This window comes from Mytilus californianus, unplaced genomic scaffold, assembly GCF_021869535.1.
Source record: "Mytilus californianus isolate M0D057914Y unplaced genomic scaffold, xbMytCali1.0.p SCAF_10, whole genome shotgun sequence".
Classification (NCBI taxonomy): Eukaryota; Metazoa; Mollusca; class Bivalvia; order Mytilida; family Mytilidae; genus Mytilus; species Mytilus californianus.
The window spans coordinates 51,929,340-51,942,843 of NW_026262582.1; the positions used below are offsets into that span (position 1 = coordinate 51,929,340).

The window sequence follows — 13,504 nt, forward strand, 5'->3', positions numbered from 1 at the left end:
GTAATATTTATTTGATATGAAGCAAAAATAAAAAAACAGCATAATACATTAAACATAAAATAAAATTAAAAACCTGCATGCTGAAAAGCGTCAATACAGTTTCAGGGGAGATAATTATCAACGTAAATAAAACGTTCAACGACGCTTTTTTACTTGTTTTGTTTATGATGACGAATTTATAACAGAATATTATCAAAGGACTTCAAATCTGAAATTTTGCAATTGCGATAAAAGCATTATTATGTTGTTTTTAAATGAAACAGACAACAAACTATTTGTTTTTGCCAGCATATTTAGTTATTGCGATCTAAATTTCGAATTTAGTGGGAGACGTTTTCGAACGTTGCAAAGGGATTTTCCTGTATACGCTTTCAGGAACAATTTAAAAGGTTCTCTAAAAATAAGCACGGTTGTACATACAATTTATTTAAAAATCCAATACAAAAAAAAGTAAACGCGTAATAAAAAAAATAGTAGAAAATGACAATTAAAAAATCTTGTAGAATTGCTGAATCCAGGCTGTCCAATTTAATTTCTTTAAGCATGTTATACGAAAATTTAAGTTTAGAAATGAAACAATACTGCTAACATGTATTTTAGTTTTTCGCGAATGTATAGTGATCATAGCTTTCAGAAAAATTAAATAAGCTTTATTCATTACAAAAAAAAATCTTACAGGTGAAAGAAAATTTCATCAAAATAACTGAAATTCTTAATTCATTTAATTTAATACCTCATTTTTCTCGAAAACAAACACGTAACATAAATTTTATTTTAGACTTTTTATCGATCTTCAAAATATCTCAAAATCACAACAACGACAATATAAGGTTAAACTGTATCGATTTCCTTTAGAGACACAAAACATTATACCTCGGTTACTTTTATCATTGTTACGTTGCCTTTTAAAAAAAAAAAAAATAAAACAATAAACTTTGTCTTTTAACTTTTTTTCTTCAGATAAAATGCAAATTGATATGGACAGCTTACGTTTGTTAAAATATGTGCCCTATGTTGTTAACAATAGGACTATAAAGAGATGAGTGGTTGACGTCAATGACTACAACTCAACAACAAAGTTATCAAAATACAAGCTGATGTGTCTAACAAAATAAAGATAACTATGATTTTTTACTTGAGTCGATACCAAATAAAACAGACGTTACTCATTGTAATTTAACCTTGTATTTTAAGTATATATAAAATTGTAGGAAACAATGTTTTACTCGAATCAATGTCAAATAAAACAGACGTTACTCAAAAAAAATTCTGAAAAAAATGAGCATAAAATGTCATCAATGCTTTACCATTTGTTATAAAATGAATCAAATTTTATAGTTAGCAAATTCAAAAAAAATATCGGACTTCAAAAGACAAAATGTATTGACGTATGGATACCTGATACCTTTGTTTACATAAATTGATGAGGTGCTTCTATTGCATAGAAAAAGGGACAAAAACCTTGAAATTAAAATATTGTTGAATATGTACAAAGTCTCAACTGCGAGGTGAGGTCTTTCAAATAATGAATATCTTCCGAAATTTGTAAAGGTCAAATGATGAAAAAAAAAATTGTCATACATGTAAAATTGCTAGTGGAAAATATCGCATGGAAGAACAAATGGAATCTTCATGAAAACTGTACACTACAGAAGTTAACCATTTATGGGACACGAGGTAATCATCTTTTATTTTGTAATGATTTATGTTTATAATTCCGATGTTTGTATGTTTTATCATTAATTTCATTGTTCATGAGCGACATGGCAATCAAACAGTTTATACATTTATAAACCATGCCAATAACGTCATGAGTGTGAATTCCTACAGAGGCGAAATAGTTCCGTGGTTTTGTCTTGACATATTTTTGAGTGAAATTTGTGGCCATTTTAGGTGATAATGGTTACTTTTACTATGTTAATTTAAGTGCATTCTCGGTCTTTCATTCGTAAGTTTACTACAAAGTCTTCTTGCTTTATTGAGTCTGTTGTGTTTATAGTTCAATAAATTTCCCCAAACTTTATTAGTATATTAATTCTCCAAAAAGAGGATTATATATTACCAATGTATGCGACAAAAAATGTTAATGTTAAAAAATCAATGAAAAGCTTTTCCGTTCCAACGCCTTTTATCAACAGAAAACGTTTATGCACGAACAAATAATGATAACAAATATATGAAGTAAACTATTCACGATGACATGAGGAAGCTTTCTTGAAAAAAAATAAACAAAACAATCGTAAAAGGTTCCGCGGAACCCTATGTCTCGCCTGTAGTCAGAGTAAAAGTGAAAAGTTGACTGCCATAAACGACGTCCATTTATCAGCAAAATACGCAAATATAAATAAAAATCAAGCTGATTTCTTTTGAAGCTATTTTCTATTCATGAAATCTTCTGTCAAAGTTTCTGAAAATTCCACGAAGGGTCAACAAAGCAATTAATGTAATTCCTGTTTATATTTAAATGTTACCCGCAAAGTCCATATATCAATAACATTCTGAAAAATGAAGAAAAAAAAATATTTCAATACTTTGACTTCAGATGCTATCTTTTAATGATCAAAAACTTCTGTCAAAGTTGCCAAAGTTCTATAAGGGTTTGGAGAGTTACCACAATTATTGATTTCTGAGATAAAAAACCCTTTAGCCTTGGACAGTGTCTCAATGTTAACTGCAAAATTCAATAAATCAGTAAATACTACATTTTGTTCTGCATACTGTTTTTTAATTATTAAGAAGTTTCAGTTCAAATTTTATAGAATCCAATGAAAGATTGACAAAGTCATTGATGTCTAAAAAAATATAGACTGAAATTTAACTTAGACCACTCTACCGACGACTGGATGTAGGATCGCTTTGTCTCGCCTCCAAAACTTTCGTCCCAACCAAACAAAACACATTAGAATAGAATGTAAATTTTTATTAAAGGCATCCGGAAGAGTTGCTTTAATTTTTTGCTTGTAAGTGCATTTGACTGTACTTTAATGTGAGAACCTATCATTACTAGTTTTTTCAAAACAATGAATTTTGTGTCTTTTTCTATGGGTATGTTCGTGTTTGTGTGTTTCCGCGTGTCTGTGTGAAATATCAAAAGGAAATGAATCATATTTAGTGCGGTTTTTGATAATACAGTTGTAAAAACGTAAAAAAAAATTAAATATAAAACTTTAGTATTAAACATTATTTCGACTGATAATATATCAGATGTATTTATAAATTTATTTTTCTATATTTTTCTATATGAAGAATTCATTTTTTTGGATAAATGCATTTAATTACAATCAAAGAAACTGTTTTCAAAACTTTTATGATTTTTTTTGTCTTATCCTAACACTTGAAATTACAAATAATGCGTTTGGTCAAATACAAAAATCGTTGATTATGTTGTATTGGTTAACAATTATATATATAAAAAGGATACTTAAAATGGAGAAGTACAGATTTTGGTACTATTTGATTTTTTTTTCAAACATCCATAATATAAAAGTTATAAAGAACTATACATTTTACCTCGAAAACATATTTTTTTTATAACCTGATGAAAAATATATCTAATAGAATGAAGTAAACATAAAAAAACAAAAAAAGCTACTATTTAAAACCAAGCAATTATATATTCAAACTTTTTGTATTGTGAAAAAGTAAAAAATAGATTATGTACAAGAAATTTGTTAACATTCGTATCTTGATTTTCAGCTATAATGTAACTACAAGAATACAAGTTTGATTGTGTTGTATTGGTTAAAAAATTATATTTATAAAAAGGATACTTAAAATGGAGAAGTACAGATTTGTTACTATTTGATTTGATTTTTTTTCAAACATCCATAATATAAAAGTTACAAAGAACTATACATTTTACCTCGAAAACATATTTTTTTTATAACCTGATGAAAAATATATCTAATAGAATGAAGTAAACATAAAAAAACAAAAAAAAGCTACTATTTAAAACCAAGCAATTATATATTCAAACTTTGAATATTGTGAAAAAGTAAAAAATAGATTATGTACAAGATTTTTTTTTAACATTCGTATCTTGATTTTCAGCTATAATGTAACTACAAGATTTGTTACCTATCCGGTCTTTAACATACAATTTCTCGTAATTTATAATGATAATATTCATAAAAAAGTACACATTTTTATAGACTGAATATGTTCCTGATTTTTTGTTTCTGATATAAAAGAATAAAATTGTCTACATCAGATAAACTAAGAGAATAGATTTATGTAGACAGCCTAGAATTTTCACAGATATGGCACAATTTTAGTTTTTAAAAGGAAATGACCTGCAATGAAGATATTCCGAAGAATCAATTTACGAAAGTTACCATCACCAATACTGAATTAGCTTAACCAAAGAAAAAAAATAAGGTGAAAAATATACTCATGTCTGTAAAATACTATATTTAGAAAAGATTGATATAAAAAAGAAAGCCCCTTTTAGCCCAAAAAGACATGACAAAAAAAAAAGAAAAAAATATATATAGCATTAAGTAAACATTGTTCGCGTTAAATAAAGGCTTATCATGTGCAAAAACAGCAACCCCCCCCCCCCCCCCCCAAAAAAAATAAAACAACCAAAAAACAAACAAAACAACGCTAATCTGAGTTTTGATTACAATCAAGCAAATCTATTTTAAAAACCATAAATATAGGAAAAAAGCTTTAAAAACCCACAAATTATGTACAAAAGGATATATCACATCAATATATTGATTTTCAGCTTTAATATAACTACAAGATTTATTGCCTTTCCGATTTTTAACAGATAATTTCTGGCAATGTACAAAAGTAAACAATCATAATCCCCCAAAAAATACCACATTTCTATTAATAAACATGTTCCGGATTTTTTCGGAATTTCTGTCGCTTGCCAAAAGTTGCAAATACCTACTGGTTTATAAATATCAAAGTGTCTAATTAATACATATTAAAGATTAAACGATTTATTTGCACATACTCATCAAATCAAAATGTTATTCAGCGCTTGTTGTTGAAGACAGATTTTATAATTTTTCTTCTATTTTGTAAAATTTGCATTTAATGATATCCTTAACTAAAATGAATTAATTTGTATGTGAAAGACAAAAGTTAAATATATTTCCGGTAGAAAGTCTGTTTTTTTTTTTTTTTTTACATTTTTACGATAATTACTCAAACTTTGACATAATTTATCAGAATTGTGAGTCATAACTAGGCAATTAAACTTGGTTATCATGATAATAAATACGCCATAATATTGTTTGAACTCCAAATTACTCACATAAGGCTGTCATGATGTGAATTTTAGTAAAGACTGGAAGACTTTTGAAAAATGGCTCCTGTGTGAAAGAGAGCTAGTGCAAATAAGCCATACCTCCTTCATAATTTCTCTGGTGAGTAGAAGTGAAGAAACGTATCGATACAAACGTATCACGGATTTTATATACATATATCAACTTGAACGATGTTAAATCAATTCAGCTCGAAATGAGGTAGTTATGTTCTGACGTAACTACATTAAAATGTGTTGTATGAAATTTTTTTTATTCTACTATGTCATAGATTTCTTCCTCGCTCTTTGCATCATTGCTCACATTTTGGAATGCAACAACACCATCGTATGCTCCAGTTGGTTTGTCTGTATTCCTATAAACAAAATAAATATGCTGTAAACTTTAAACAAATATGTTTGATGTTTGAACGATATCGTATCAAAAATGAACAAAAACATACTAAATGATGGTGTTAATTCTAAATTCCTAATATGACACATGTTAAACACAAACACATAAGGCCAGTCCGCGTTCCGAAAATAATGACCCCACGCAATTTCCCTTAATATACCCATGTATAATACACTGACCAGAGGTTATGTCAAATGTTTACCATGAACAGGAATAATATCATAAAATCACTTCAACTTATTTTTCTTTGTTAGATTAGATAAGTATAACACAATGGCATGAGGGCATCCCGTTGTATATTCATGTAGAAGAATATGTATAAACGTATCCCCTCTGCATAAGACTAGCTAAATTGAATAACTTGATGTTGTTCGGCTTTGTTGCATACATTAGTTGATATAATGAGGATCTCTTCTTGTATAAAAATGTTGAAGAAAAAATCCTTCTTTTGTCTGAGATAATTAAAACACAATGACAATGGATCATCTTCCTTTATCGATGATAAGTACATGTATAAACCCTCTTTGTATATGGATGAATAACACACTGACTCAAGGTCATCCTACTTTGCCTTACATTTTATAATCATTCTTTACTAGGTTGTGAAAGTGGTCCCATATGACCGGGGTCATTCAACTTTGTACATGCTTTTATCATAGACCAGGTGGATGGCCTCGGACCACTTTGTTCTACATAAAAAAAAAATACAAAGGGGTGACAGGGGGTAATTGTTATTAAAAAGAACTTATCTTGTTTACTTATGTTTAATACATAAACCATTTAGGGTGTTTTTTCTAGTTTCTTCTCTTTTTAAATTGTTAAACTAGTTTCAACATTAGCTAACTAATATTGGGTTAGAACAATTATCGATTTTCTGGTACTTGCAAACAGTCAAATGTCATTTTTGTGGATAAAAATAAATGAAAATTAATATGTAGTTCACTTCTACATCTTTTCCTTCTCATATAGAATGAGTTAGAAGGATTCCTTTTTCGTATTAGTCTGCCTTAAGCTTACATTTCAAGTGATAACCTTTAAAATAGATAATTTTAGCTTGAAATATGTAACTGCTTACGAGGGACTTACCTGCATCCTTTTCATTGTATATTCAATTGATGTACCTACTGTATCTTTCTGATTTAATAAGTACTGAACATATGAGTATTTAAATATATTAACTTACAGTGTATTTGAATACGGTTGGTCTGTAAAGAAAAGAGAAGAGATTAACATGAATTATTATCAAAGTATTTGTTTGCTTATCTTATAACGTTTTAACACCAAACACTCACTTTGTATGTGTATTTTTGGTGTCAGGTCAACAAAACTGCTGGAAGATGATCATATGTTTTACCTATAAGTACCAGTTTTACAGCTGAAATGACTTATTTGACACTATTTGTGATAATTCCAAATGGAAGGAAACTAAACTGAAGACAATGTTCAATACTTTGGCATTTTTTTTTTGTGCATGCATTGATATATATTTGAGCGATGAAAAAAGAGAATTGGATAAAGAGTTTTCGTTTAAATTGTAGCAGCACCTTAAACTTAGCAAATATTAAATTAATGTTAAGAGCAGTTATAAAGAAACTCGACTTGTATGACAAAAATAAGGTAATAAAGAGGTTCAGGTATATTCCATGAAAGATTATACATATTATTATCATAAGCTTTCATTAAATATACAATTATTTTAAGGACAATCTTTCTTTAAACGCTTGATGTGATACATGGTATGCTTTTTGTTCATTGTTGAAGGCAATACGGTTACCTGTAATAACATTAACGGTACTTATTTCACTGCACCAGATGCGCATTTCAGCAATTAGTCTCTTCAGGGATGCCCGAGGCCTAAATATTAAAAAAAATCAAAACGTAATACAAACGTTGTAGATCAGTTAAAACCAAAAAGGACCAACAGTATAGCCAAATCCGGACAAAAATCAGAGCTTTGTACGAGGGAGATAGATTTATAACTTTAAAATAGTTTCCGAACTTTTATAACGGAAAATTTTAATCAAACAATAGCCATATGTTCATGCTATTATTCTAAAAAATCTACATCTCCTTGGTTTTATATTGAAATCATGAATTCATTTTTCTGTCTTAAAAAACATGCTACTTTTTAATTTGAAATAGAGTTATCATACCTTGAATCATCCCCAAAAGATTATATTGAGTTAAGGAAAAATAGAGGACTACGGCATAACGGTGTTGGGAAGTTTAACAAAACAGTCTACTGACAAAATTTAAGAAAATAAGGATTTCGACAGGTATAAATATTTTACGCACAAAACACTTAGACAAAATTGACGATTTATGTTTTATCAACAGCAGTTTAATATCAGCAACTTCATATTGAGTAAGGTGTAAACACTATTTCGATATTTCAAAGCCTGCAATGACTTTATATACTTATTTCTGCTCAAGTTTTCGTTTGAAATAACGAAATGAAAATTTGTCAGAAATCGTATCATTATATTTCTACAAACATCAATTTGTTAGATTCCAAAACTATGAAAACCTGATTGAAAAATATTCAGAATCAGCAAGCATTTGAAAACTTATTCATTTTGAAGGAAGAAATGTAACAATACAACAACTTACTAATCTTTCCAATCACATGCTCCATTGTTTTGAATATTAAAAAAATGTAGGAATACTTTTCCATGTTCAGGATGATTACAATACTGTTAACATGTACATATATTTTTAACAAGGTCACTCTTGGCTGTTTTGGAAGAATTAATACGAAGGCACGTCCTGTATGAATATTATACAGTGCTTATTCACAATAACTCTTTTTTTTATGGTCAAAAGGCTGTAGGGGGCTTTATTCCGATTTATACCTCCTTCAACCGGATGGTCATTTATTTTAAAGTCAACGTGTGGTTCGTTTAATCCCATTTCTTCATAGTCAAAATTAAAATAGCTTTTGATTTCTTCTGAACTTGCTTTTTAGACGTCACAAAGAAAAAACTACCTGACACATAGAAAAACACACCATTTTGCAGATCATTGAAAAAGAAATTTATAAAGTTAGCCTCTATATTCTTTAAAAATCATCACAGAAACAGATTTCATCAACGAGTCTCGTGCAAACGATATTTCTCCACGGTTACATTTTACAATATCAAGTATAGAAATATCGTATCACACTCGACGAAGTGGTAGAATCTATAAACATATGTGATATATAAACTAGGGATGTTAAATTAAATTTTCTTTTTGTGGTTTCCAAAAAATATATACATCTGTATTAAAACATCTATATTTTTTTTTATATTTGTTATTACATTTTGTTTTTCTTCGTTTGTTATGAAATGTTTAATACTAATATTCTATATTTTGGGGGTATGTCATATTTCTTGTTTTTGGGTCGATTTATCGCAATCTGTTTAGAATATTGTTAGGAATATTGATTTAAAAAAATAAAGATTACTTCAAACACACCTTTTTCATCTATTGTGTTTTATATAAAAATGAGAAGATTTGGTATAATTGACAATAAGACAGCTTCCATCAAATGACATATGAGGTTAGCAACTATATTTCACCATGCATCCTTCAACAATGAGCAAAACCCATACCACATAGCAAGCTAGAAAAGGCTCCGAATTGAAAAATGTAAAACAAATCAAATGAGAAAAATAACGACCTTTTTAAGTAAAAAAACAGTTAACGAAAAGAAATATGATAATCAGCAACAAACCACTGAATTGGCCGGGACAAGCACATACAGAATGTGGCTGGGTTAAACATGTTTGCAGACCCACCAATCCTCCCCTAAACTCTTTTAGTTGTGATGCTTTTAACATTTTTTATGGCATATGCATACTAAAAACGTTGGTCTCTAGGACAACGGCAATTCAAGAAATATGTGTAGTATGCTCTGTTGTTTTTATTATACTTGTAAATACCAGTATGTAGAATGCAAAATACACTAACTAGTAACATTTTTTGAGATACAGACTTCTTGCTAGAATAAAAAAAAAAGTATGAGAACAGGATTTTTTAGTCCCAAAAATATAGGTTCTCATGGCTTTTTGTAACGCAATTTATATTTATCGCCCTTGCCGATCAACTCTGCACTTAACAGTACATGTCTCGTCACAGCGTAAAAAAGAGTTCTCATGTCCTTTCGTGCTAATGAAGACATATAATTTTGCCTTTCGTATAATGCAGAGTGCCCGAAGTGTCTAGTTATAAAAAAAAAACATCGTACACACAACGACTAATCAGGATTAGCCATACTCTTAATTTTTAATTTTTTATACCATGCATAATAATACCTTTATGTTGTGTCTTTATGCGTGAAGCAACATACTGGCATACCAGGACAAACACGACGGTTACCAGAATGCAGCCAGCGGCCACACCTGCTACCAGTTCAACTAAATACTCAGAAGCCCATTTCGTGCTGCAGCTACAATCCGATGCTGAAATTTGCAACACAATTAGGTTGTGCACTATAAATAATTATTCATAATTCTATTCAATAAATCAAAGACATTCAATGTTGGAAATGAAGCAAACTGAATGGGAAAAAACTGCACCATTTACTTCCATCTGTTAGAGGACTATTTTAAGTAACAAATAAATCATAAACAACATGTGTATTTAAACCAAGTTTTAAACATTCAAAAGTAGAGTAACTTTACTAGTAATCATATGAACAGTGATGCGAGTGGTTTGTATGTTTTGATATTTTGATATAAAAATAAGAAGAAGTAGTATGATTGCAAATGAGACATATCTATTCACCAGAGGTCAAATGACGTAGAAGTTACAGCTAAAGGCCACATAACGCTCTTCAACAATGAGCAAACCCATACTGCATAGTAAGCTATAAAAGGCACGTAAATGACAAATGTAAAACAATTCAAACGAGAAAATTAACGGCCGATGTATGTACAAATCAATAAACGAAAAAATAAATATGATATACAGCAACAAACGTCATTCACAGAATTACAGGCTCCTGAGCTTGAATAGGGTAATTTTGCAATTCAAGGAATTGAAGAAAAGAAATAAATGCTCAACGCTCATTATTTAAGATAAGTTTTGTAAGCATAAAACATATTTTATGTAACATATTTCACAGACAAGGAAATTATTTCACCAGGTAAAGAAAAAAATTCAATTTCAGAAACCCAGAACTTATTTCACCAGGTAAATTGTGGAACTTATTTTATAGAGACGGAACAAATAATACAGAAATTATCTGTGAAAAAGTTCTCCCAGAATATATTTCTTGTGAAGTTTATTTCAATGGAACGTTTTTCACAGGAACAAATTTTGGCTCACACAGGCAAATACAGAATGTGGCCGAGCCAGCTTGTTTTCTTAATCTAGTATTATATAATTGCGTTGGTAGACTACATTTAAACCATCTATCATTTCATCTGCTTGGCTTTTAGTTATGTTACAAATATTACCAGAGAATGATATAATTCTGAAAGTAATTTCAACAATAGATTTAATCAGTTTCGATAGTTTGGAAAGCCAAAATACATTATAAATATTAAAGAGCACCACAACAATAAAATGGATTTTAAAGAACAGCTATAATCTGCTCTGCTTAACTTTGCATGCCTAAGTTGCTATCATAGTGTAGCACTTTTGATTATTACTGAAAAAAAAGGATGACAACGTAGAATTCAATTTGTAACAGTGTGTTTTAATCATCCATACTAAGGTACCAATATTACTGAATTGTTATGCCGGTACATGATATTCAAGAAAAGGAGAATAAATTAGCCATTTGAAAGAAGCCGACTAAAAAACTAGCATTTGTAATTTTATGTTTAACTAGATGTTCAAGAAAAATAATTTATAAATGTTGACACCCTTAATGTATGCCGACAGAAGTTCTAGCTTTGAATACTTGTGTTATCTACATTTTCAAGAAAACGATACATCCTGAGATATCAATGGTACTGCATTGTTATACCAGTGAAAGGATGAATACTCTCACTTTTTTTTTATTGCAAACAAAAGTTTAAGTATCGAGAAAGATTTATGATGCTCATATTTTATCGGATAATACTATAAAAGTAATGAAAAGATGTTATGAAAAAAATCTATCCTGAGGAAAATTCAAAACGGAAAGTCACTTATTAAATGGCAAAATCAAAAGCTCAAACACAAAAGAATGGAAAACACAACTGTCATATGCAGAAAATGGTGGATTAAACTTAGTTTTATAGCAAGCTAAACCTCTCACTTGTTTGACAGTCTCATAGAATTACATTATATTGACAACAATGTGTGAGCAAGTCAACATAGTGTTTTAATCTTAATATCTGTAAAAACAAACAACTATGTAATAATAGATAAACAAAATGGTATATAGATGTTCTATAGACAAAGCACATAAGCAATAATGAAAGTCAAAATACAAAAAATGTACTCTATTAAAATGCTGGTACATGATTCTTAAGGAAACGAAATCATTTTTAAACTCTTCATTAATAGTTTTATACAACTTTTGCCTTTTTTGTAAAACAATCCTGAATCACAAAGACAGATTTTTTTAAAAATATTCTATTATAATAATGCAAGGGTATGATTTCAATGATAGAAGATATATAATTAAACTAAACTACTACCAATAAAATGCTAGTCAATGGGCACCGTAAATGCCAACATTTATATAAAACATATTTATTAATCTTGATATGCATCCGAAGGGTGATTTGGATATAGAAATATGGACACTTTGGTCTTGCATAAGTGGAGCGTATGTTTGGGTGTGGTAAATGTTTAAATTTGCAGTCATGTCCGGTCAGAATGGGGATGTTAAATCCGATGCCTCGGGTAGAGAGAGTATCACACGACTGCTCCTTCAAGAAAACTTTTAACAACTCTTTATTGGTCCATATGTAACCAGTTGCAAGCATAATTTCTGTCCCTATCCAATATACAAGTTTCAAGTGCCAATCCTAATTTCCCGCTCCTTGTCCATGTCGTCCTACCTTGTAGAACCTAATTGTCATTGTTAATAGTTTCTCGTACTGAATAACCATGAAATAATTGTGACTGGACATTAAGCAAGCAACCATCAGTCGATCCAGCTTAGTGTTCTAAGACGAAACGACTAGAAAAATAAATTACGCATAAACAAACACGCGATTTTCTTTGAGGACAAACTGGTTGCAATCCTACAAATCTATATCGCATCAATTTGATGAATAAAGTACATGACTATTCAGACGGTACAACACTGCGAATTACTGATAAATGATGTGTTAACGACTGTAAAACACATTATAACATTTTGGTCAATTGACTTAACTGTCCGTTGAAATGTTATGATTGGTCTGCACAATAGTTTACATATATTTTTTGTTTCATTTCTTTCCAGTTTTAATTGATATATATATATATCAAATCAGATTATACAAAGTTATATAAAACATTTTCTAACTATTCAAACTTTAATAGTTTACTTTCTCGTTTACTTCCACGTAAGCTTAAAAAAATGCGTGTTTTGTTGAAACCAAACACTCGTTTCATTTTCGTGGTAAACGCGCGTTACCGCAGATTGTCATGATATCCAAAATACATTAATTCATCATGCTGCCTTTGATCTGCGAAAGTAAAAGATCACATATTCTCCATTTTTGACTAACAGGTAAAGATATATTCTGCATATCATTGACATCTTATTGTATGAAATGGTCCCAGATGTAACGAATTTCACAATACACGAACATATCACAAATGAATTGCCAATGGTAAGCAATAAAACGCAAGGCCGCTCAGGCTTCAGCCATTGACAAATACGTTATAGTTTAGCAAAAACATAACTATTAAGTGTAGAATAT

At 29.7% G+C, this 13,504-nt stretch overlaps 1 protein-coding gene across 1 annotated transcript in view; it reads right to left on the minus strand.

Moving 5' to 3' along the window:
• Positions 1-5,531: 5,531 nt before the first annotated feature.
• The window catches only part of LOC127718775 (scavenger receptor cysteine-rich type 1 protein M130-like), an 81,287-nt gene continuing 73,314 nt past the window's right edge, over positions 5,532-13,504 (minus strand). The window contains exon 11 of the mRNA XM_052224825.1: positions 5,532-5,634. Within this exon, the coding sequence (XP_052080785.1) occupies positions 5,532-5,634 (103 nt within the window). The remainder of the gene's footprint in view (positions 5,635-13,504) is intronic.